The following is a 9379-nucleotide window of genomic DNA, read 5'->3' on the forward strand; positions in this document are numbered from 1 at the left end:
TCTCATTGGTAAAGGAGGGAGTTAATGTTATTTTTATTAATTGATCCTTTTAATTTTTTTTTTACATTTTATTTATTTTGCAAGAATGTGTGTGAGTATGTGGACATGTTTGCCCTCCACACATGTTCATGTGTGCAGGTCAGAGGACATGTCAGTTCTTTCCTTCCATCATGTGGGTCCCAGGGGGTCAAACCCAGGTCATCATGTTGAGTAGTTGAGCCATCTCTCAGGCCTTCAAATGACTCTTCTTAATGATGTTAAATATCTGGAAAATTTAGCAAAGTGGATATTTTCTGCTGCTTACACAAACAAAGCTCAGTTAAACACCTAAATTAATCATAAAGATTTGTACCTCTTCATTTTGTTTGTAATCTTCATTTCTGGACAGCTGGCTCTGTTTTATACTTCACAAAATTTATTTACTGGTAAGTTCCTTCGGGCCTTTCCAGTCCCCACCCTACCCCCTGGGTTCCACTGATTGCAGAGTTAGCTTCCTTTCTGCAGACTGCACATCAGAAGCAGGCAGCTGTCACTCTCTAAGGCCATAGCTCAGGGACTTGGTGCAGGTGACTTCCTGTCCTGGCTCATGTGCCAACCCTGATCTTTTCATTCCCTATGAATTCTTGTGGGCCAGGGCCCAGAATTCTGTACTCGAGGTACTATGTTTGGGCTTGTGCTTTATTTCTGATAATTACCCATATCATGTTGCAGGCAGTTTATTAGAGGTCGAGAAGGGAAAGATTTTGGAGCCTAAGTTTCTTGTTGAACTATTTAATAATTATGGAGACCCCTAGGCCTTAGTTTGAACTGCTTATTCAAAAGTTTCAACTTGAGTGTGTGGCATTTGAACAAAATGTTAAGTAAGGGGTTTTAAAGATGAGTGGAATTTTCTGTGGGATAGGAGACAAGGCCTCACTCTACAGACTAGGTTGACCTGGAACTGATTTTATAGCCCAGGCTGGCCTCAAACTTTGCAGAGATCCTCTTGACTCAGCCATTAGTGGTGATATTACAAGCATGAACCAACACGTCTGGTTTGATTTTGTCAGATACCTAGTCTGTTCTAAAGTATACGTAAATGTGTAAACAATATGGTAAAGCCATATAGATCAGGCTGTCTTACAGTTTCTAATCTAGTTTAAAGATGAGCATCCATTTTTATAGCACATACCTATGCTACTTTTATGGGAAATGAAATGAAATCATGTGCGTTTCCCTAATCCTTTCTGTAACTTAAGTCCTAAGGTTGGGAACTTGTTTTCTCTTTCTGGTTGTTAAGTTTTTAAGAGAGGACTTGGCAATTAGACAGCTTTTGGGGTCCTTGGATTTGTACTTGCTGAGTGGCATGTTTAACCTGCCTACTGCATTGTCCCTATTTCCTTAAGTCCATTGAAATGCACATGAAGTCCCAGTCTTAAGAAACTGCCTTGTTTTCTTTTCAGGCTTCTGGTAGCTGCACTCTCTCAGAAACCTAGACAGCCCCTGCAAACTCACTAGGAACATCAAAGCCCAGTAAAGCACAATGGTGACACCAACCTGCTAGGCCCTCTCAATCCTCTCTGAAACAAACATTGGTATCCAGCATAGGTGCGGGGTGCGGGGGCTCTGTCTTTGGTTATTTAACGGGCACATTGGCTTTCACGAAGGCTCATCGGAGTCTGTTTTATGCTGACTTGGAACACAGAGTGCAAACTACAGAGCACACTGGAGTAGTGCTCTGTCCAGCCACACTGCGAATGTACTCAGTGTTCATGAAGTATGGTGGCTGCGTGTTCCCGGCCTCTGCACGCTTCTCATGCAAAGGGACTACCACCACGTCCTGCTTAGATACATGTTTTAGAATAACATAAACAATATTAACATCATTTTCTAGGGCTGGGAATTGTAGCTCAGTTGATAGAGTGTTTGCCTAGCACCTGTAGTACCTATAAAGCTCTGAGTTCAAGCCCCAGCACCACATGAAACTGAGTGTGACTGGTGTAGCTTCTCTGGCATTCTTTAGGAGACAAAATCTGATAGCAAACTCCCTATTCCTCTGGTACATGGTTGCCTAAACGAGACCTGAACACTAAAAGGCGTGTTAATATGGAAGGGAAAAATCTCACGGAGCCTCAACCTTCACAAAGAACTGCAAGCTACTGAAGAATGTTGAAAGCAGGCAGAGTGGTCTTCCCCAGGGAAGAACCCCTAATTGGTAATCCAATGCCAAGTTGTCAGCCCTGAAATCATCTTCATACAAATAACATTAGATGGATGGGGGAGGTTTTATTCATGTGTGTGTGTGTGTGTGTAATGCAACATACAAGCATGCACATGCATGCACACATTCATCCACACACAACCATGTGACAACAATTAATGTAAAAAAGGCCATGAATTTGAGAAAGAGCAAAGTGGGGGCACATGGAAGGATTGGAGGGAGGAAAAGGAAGAAGAGAGAAACATTTAAGATAAAATAAAAAATAAATGTTATAAAAATTCAAGTGAGGTGAAGTACACCTATAATCCCAGCAGGTTGGAGCAGGAGGGTTAGAGGTTCAGCACTGGTCCTTAGCTCTATAGGGAATTTGAGGCCAGCTACTAAATACCATGAGATACTATTTAAAAAGAAGCAACAAAGACCCTCATAATTTTCTTTGTTCCAGAGTTCAACTAGAATGCTTAAAATGTAAATAAAATATAGGTAACAAAGCCCAACAGCAGTGCCTGGAGCCTGAGGTGCTTTGTCCAGTGGCAGTGCTGATGTGACAGGGACCTCCCAGCCTTTCCATAGCTCTGCTGCTCCACTGGGGATGAGAGGGGCTGGGCTAGCTGGGACCAGCTCTGAGCTTACCCAATTGTCATCACAGTCTAGAGCTGCCCCTCTGAGAACACTCATTGTCCTTCCTGTGGGTGATGCTTTCTGTGTGGGGAGGGGTAGAATGAGTTCTTTCTTAGTATACCGTGGGCCGTGTCCTTGAAGCATGGTCAGGCCTGTGTTCTACTCTCAGAGTCTCAAAGGGTGCTCAGGGACCCAGAGGGGCTCTCAACACTGTTGGAAGTAGAAGCAAAGACTTGTGGATTGGCAGGGACTCAAACATGGCCAGCCACTTCACCCATCCAGGGTTATAGTTTTGTTTTGTTTTGTTTTTTTCTCTAAAGGTCTTGCCTCAGATAGCAAGACCTCCTGCAGTGGGATGTCTGTCCTCCTCAGCTCATTTGATTTTGAGCCACTGAAGTTCACTCCTTGCTGCTATGTCACCTGCCTGTCTTCTTCATGATGGATGAACCAACCATCCCATGGTGTCACATGCTTGCTTCACGAGAACTTTCTGATTTGCCTCTCGCGGCTAGTCAGGGTGCCGGGTGCTTGATGCATTGTAGTGAAACTGTATGTGTTAGGTTAGGAAGGGGCTTCAGTCTGAGCTGAAAATCAGACCTTTGAAGTTGGAAGGATACTTTGAGGGTGTGATGTGTCTGAGAAGCCATCAGGGTCTGAGCTATGCAGCGGGGGATGCTCTGGAATCCTTGCTGCTTGTTCTCACCCTTCCTTGTTTGGGATGCTCCTTTCTTTATCCACCTTAAGCCTGCCTCCTTTGTTTGCCCGGTCCCAGTATCCTAGAACTGCAGTTCCTGTGCAAATATGTCTAAGATGAGATTTGGTTTTGTGAATTTGGGAATCAAACCAAACATCCCATGCATGCTATGAAAACACTGACCTAACCTCTCAGCAGCAAGAACGGGATTTCAAGAGCTTTGGAAAAGGCAGTGTGCTGGACTTAGAGGAGGAGGTATGTGGCCCCTGTGCAGGCTGCTTTGCTCACAGAGTAACTCTTAGGTAAGTGAAGGCTACTATGGAGTTATTTAGAAGTAGTGTTCCCCCCATCCCAAGTCTTCACAATACTGCTAATGTGGAATTTCTGAGTAGGAGCCCTGGATGCATCCGAGGATGAGTTGTGACATGCTTTCAATTAGTATCAGGAATTTGCCCCAAATGAATGTTCCACTGCTCTCGCCTCTACAGCACTTTAATTATCTAATGTGCTTGCTATTCACTGGCACAGTAAAGGTCCCGAAAGCACCAAACATAAACTAAGTGGAGGCTAAGTCATAGAGCTCCTAAACATAGAAACCATGCTTAGGAATTTAAAAACTAAAATAAAATGATGGTGCCCAAAGAACTCCAAACAGAGGCTTTCCAGCACCAGCGGACAGCATACAAAGGAAGACTGGCTTCTCTAGGAAGAAGGGATCTCCATCAGGAGCGGGCGTTGCTTAGGGACTGTGGGTACCAGGGACGGTGAAAGTCAAGTACTATGACTGCACAGAGGCTCAGAAGGATTCTATGGGACTGACAAAGTAGACCCTGCTCAAACCAGCTTCGTAGGAGCACACACTGGGCAGCTGCCAGGTTCGTTCCCAGGAACCACATAATGATAGTCTCCCTCCAGAGGAAGCCACCAAGCCCGGACTTGCTGGGTTTGTATTTACTTGAAGGCATTTCTCCGGCTTTAAACATACAAAACACAGTTCATTCTTCTAGACTGCCACCCCCCACAAAACCTTGTACTTGTTGAGAAAATGCTGTGGAATTTAACCTCTTCCTAGACGGGAAGGAAGGAGGAGAGAGTAGGACTGTCTAATAGACTGGAAGTAGGAGTTAGGAACTCTCAAGTGTTTGGAGGAAAGGGGGACCCCTGGGGGCTGTTTGACCTCTGTCTGACCTCTGCCTGGCTTAGCTTGGCTTGGGGCTATGACTGATGGGCTGGAAGGAGAAGCTCAGTGAAGATATGCCACCTTCACATGCACAACTGGCTCCATGGCTTCTCCTGTGTCAGAGGAATTGTGATGGGTAGCTTGTGTTCTTAGGAACTGTAGCCAAATGTATCTGGTCTCTATGTCTGTAGGAGCCTCATAGAAAAGCCCACAAATCATGACTAAAAGACTCGGCTTTAAATGGTGTCTCTGCTGAGCATGCAGGTGCTCTTCCTTGTCACCGTGTCCCAAACGATGCCATCAAACAGCTGCTCCTTCAGCATTGGCACTCAGTGGTGCTAAAACGAATCTAGAGGTGGCTTCTGGTACTCAATCGTGGGGAGGATGGTTATGGATATGAATGTATGCTACATGGTTTCCTGCCACTCATTCATGGGCTCTAGTTTCTCATGGCTAGAGGAGATGCCTCTGAAGCTAGCTCAGTCATGAGTAGGATGCAAAGTGGCTCTTTGATGTGGTCATTGACAAGGGGCTCCTTCTCATGACAATGGTTTTCACGAGTGGCATTTCTAAGGCCTACAAAAGGGAAGTCCAGGCCTATAGTGCTGGTCCCAGGGAGGGGAAGGGCTGGAGAGAAGTTTCCAAGTTGGCGGTAAGCTACAGAGAGCATGTCAGGGGCATAACCTTGGATGCTATTGTGATGGCCCTGGGTGGAGGGAGATGGGCATGCCTTGAGGAAAGCTCTACCTCACATGAGATTCTACTAACTTGCCTGAGTAAGTCTGTCACAGTGTGGGAACCATGTCAGGAACAGCCCTGGCTGGTAGTGGCATATTAAATACCCAAGGGGTAGCATCTGAGAGATACCAAGGCTGTAAGACAGCCTGGCCTAGGAGTTCAGTCAGGACCTGAAAAACAACAGACAATTAACATTCAATATTAGATGGACTTTAAAACCCAGGAATCGGATAAACTTGTTTAGAGGGTGTGTGGAAAAAGGGAGAAAGAATGCCCAGGCAGAAGGTTTTAGGTCTTTACAAAGCCAACTGAGCACCCTGAAAGGTGCAAGAGGAGGAGTCACTGCTCAGGTAGGAGACTAGCCACCCTGTTCTGAGAGAGAGCTGTGTTGGGTGGAGAGTGCAATAATTGCTTGTTTAGTTGGTGGAACAAAATACTTGCATATAATGAACTTGGGGAGGAAGGGTTTCTTCTGACTCTCATTTTTAAGATATTGTCCACCATGGCATGGAAGTGACCCAGGCTGAAAAATCCCTTCCAGATGTGCTGGGAAGTTTGTCTCAGTAGAGATTCTGAATCCTGTGATATTGGCATCTGGATTGATGATCACAGGGAGTCACTGGGAAGAGAGGAAGTGGAACTATGGGCTGTAGTAAGTCTTGTCTTAGGAGTTTTTGTTTTGTTTTCTCAGTGAAGAGTGGGACCAAGGACAAGACAGATAATTATCTAGGTAAAGAGTGGCATCAGAGAAAGAGCCTAGGGCCAAGGCATGGAATGACCTTGGAGAAAGGACTTGGGCAGGTGGTGTTTTAAACTGTTCCCTCTTTGCTATGACAAGGTAAATACTCAGCAGGGGTAGTTTGGGGGAAGGAGGATTGGTTTTGACTCCTGGCTTAAGAGAATACAATCCAAAATATGGCAGGTAGGACCATCATGGTCTGTGCTGACCAAAGTTGGAGCTACAGATAGTTTCTCTACATCCCCATGGACCAGGAAGCAGAGAGGGAATGCTAGCATTCATCTTGCTTTCTTCTTTCTCCCTATTTTCTTCCATCCTGTCCACCAGCCCATCAGATGGCACTATCCATATTCAGAGTGGGTCCTTTGTCCAAAAGTTAATTCTCTCTGCAACCCCCTCAAAGATACACCCAGAACTTTCCTTTGGATTCCTTTTTTTTTTTATTAATATTTTTATTAGGTATTTTCCTCAATTACATTTCCAATGCTATCCCAAAAGTCCCCCATACCCTCCCCCCCACNCCCCTACCCACCCACTCCCACTTTTTGGCCCTGGTGTTCCCCTGTACTGGGGCATATAAAGTTTGCACAACCAATGGGCCTCTCTTTCCACTGATGGCCGACTAGGCCATCTTTTGATACATATGCAGCTAGAGTCAAGAGCTCCGGGGTACTGGTTAGTTCATATTGTTGTTCCACCTATAGGGTTGCAGATACCTTTAGCTCCTTGGGTACTTTCTCTAGCTCCTCCATTGGGGGCCCTGTGATCCATCCAATAACTGACTGTGAGCATCCACTTCTGTGTTTGCTAGGCCCTGGCATAGTCTCACAAGAGACAGCTATATCTGGGTCCTTTCAGCAAAATCTTGCTAGTGTATGCAATGGTATCAGTGTTTGGAAGCTGATTATAGGATGGATCCCTCCTTTGGATTCCTAAGTGAGTGTAAATCAGATAAGTCAAGATGATGATGAAGATTGACTATTGCTCCTGTGAGCTGTACAGTGGCAGCGACAGCTTGAGACGTGATAGCCTGAGGTTGGCTTGGTATTCTGAGTCTCTCTCTCTCTCTCTGTGTGTGTGTGTGTGTGTGTGTGGGTGTGTGTGTTCTTGGAAGAAAATGAGATAAAGGGAAGAGAGGTTTTGAGGGAGAGATAGTAACAGCAACTGGGAGGTTGGGAAATTGACCCAGCATCCTTCAGGACTGAAGAAGCTGGAGTTAGGAAGGCATGCTAGCTTCCATTAAGTTGCTCATAGCATCTCTGAGGGTGAGTTCTACTGTGGTAAAGAAAGATTTTGAGCTGGCTGCAGCTCCTCACAAATGCTGAGCTGTGGGTCCTGGATCTGTGAGTTCCAAGGCCCCAGGCAGCCTGCTATGCCTGGCTTTAAGTACTGGGGAGTTGGCTCAGGTTCTTGCTTATCCAAGCTTGCTAGCACTTGTGGCCTAGAACAAGTCATTTGACATGTTGTGCCTGCTTCCTCACTGGAAAAATTCAAACTGTGACTGCTGTCATCAGGATCAAATGAAGTCCCCAGCTCAGCATGTACTGTCTTACTTTGTTGCAAGCTGAGTATGAATTCTGAGGTCAAATACCTTGGGTTTGAATTTTTGTTTCCACTGATCACTAGCTGTGTGAGCATGGACAGTGTGCTCTGCCTCAGAGTCCTAATCTTCACAGTTGAGAAGCACTTATAGCTGTATGCTGCAGTATCTAGTAAAGGGTAAGCGAGGAACTAGTGAAGGAATCTGGGCGATCCTGAGAGGAGCTCCAGGCTGACCGGATCACTGGGTGCTGGCTAAGGATGGAGGGGATAATGCATTCAGGTGGGCGGGGCTGCCTATGCTTCTGTGTGATGTTTTGTCTCTTTTTCAGTTCCGCCTGGTGGTGAAGACAGCCCTGAAGCTTCTGCTGGTCTTTGTGGAGTATTCTGAGTCCAATGCACCACTTCTCATTCAGGCCGTTTCTGCTGTCGACACCAAAAGAGGTGAGCAGTCCCTGCTCTGGGGCACCAGGGTCCCAGTGTTTTAGATAGGGAGGCTTCCCATCTTCTGGTGAGTTATTCGGAACATCCTCTGTGTGGAGACATCTCTGTGAAGGATCTAGAGTGGAAGCTATAGAGATTATGGCTTGCAATGGACATGACAATGAAGAACATGCATGTGTGGAGTTAGTCAAAACTTGTCAGACCATCATCTTTTACCTCTGTCACTGAAACCACACAGAACATCTATTCTCCCAAACAAGTTCAAGTCACCTTGTGTCTTGTCTTCTCTTCTTTGCCCTGTGGCACACTGACCCATAGCTATTCCTTGAGCATTCTTCCCTCCTTCCCTCTGCCCATGCAGTGGCTTGCTCAGGGGTCTCAGCATCTCTTGACCTACTATCACCCACCTCCCTAAAGTACAGTTCTTCATCATTCTATCTAATCCTGTCAGCAGGTCCCTAGTGCCTACAGCATGAAAACATCTGAGCCTTTCTGTGTAAGGGACCACCTGCCATGCCATCTTCCTCCTGCTCTGTAACACCCCTTCGTATCTCATGAGTTCACAGAGCTTCCAAACAACTTTTCTTTCTACTGTGCTGTCATCTGTTGAGTTGAGTATGTCCCACTCATAGGCTCTGTCTCCATCTTACTGTTCCAGTGCTCAGCTGTCCTGAGCAGATAGGCATGCTACACATAGGTAGAAAAGAGTGGAGTGGCCTGTACTGCACATAATCTTAGCACTGAAGAGGCTAAAGCAAGGCCACCATGGGTTTGAAGTTAGCCTAGGCTATGGTCTTAGGGTTTTACTGCTGTGAACAAATGCCATGACCAAGGCAACTCTTATAAGGACAGCATTTAATTGGGGCTGGCTTACAGGTTCAGAGGTTCCATCCATTAACATCAAGGCAGGAACATGGCCGCATCCAAACAGGCATGGTGCAGGAGGAGCTGAGAGTTCTACATCTTCATCTGAAGGCTGCTAGCAGAATACTTGCTTCCAGGCAGCTAGGATGAGAGTCTTAATAGCCCACACCCACAGTGACATACCTACTCCAACAGGGCCACACCTTCTAATAGTGGCACTCCCTGGGCTGACCAAATACAAACCATCACAGCTACCTAGAAAGAACCTCTCTTGAAAAGAAAAGAAGAAGAAGAAGAAGAAGAAGAAGAAGAAGAAGAAGAAGAAGAAGAAGAAGAAGAAGAAGAAGAAGAAGAGGAAGA

At 45.8% G+C, this 9379-nt stretch overlaps 1 protein-coding gene across 4 annotated transcripts in view; it reads left to right on the forward strand.

Annotated features, from left to right (window-relative positions):
* The window catches only part of Fhod3 (formin homology 2 domain containing 3), a 416962-nt gene that overhangs the window by 261822 nt on the left and 145761 nt on the right, over positions 1–9379 (forward strand). For all 4 annotated transcript variants that reach the window (XM_021150413.1, XM_021150415.1, XM_029472088.1 and 1 more), the window contains exon 7: positions 8044–8155. In XM_021150413.1, the coding sequence (XP_021006072.1) occupies positions 8044–8155 (112 nt within the window). The remainder of the gene's footprint in view (positions 1–8043; positions 8156–9379) is intronic.

This window comes from Mus caroli, chromosome 18 (assembly GCF_900094665.2).
Source record: "Mus caroli chromosome 18, CAROLI_EIJ_v1.1, whole genome shotgun sequence".
NCBI classification, from domain to species: Eukaryota; Metazoa; Chordata; class Mammalia; order Rodentia; family Muridae; genus Mus; species Mus caroli.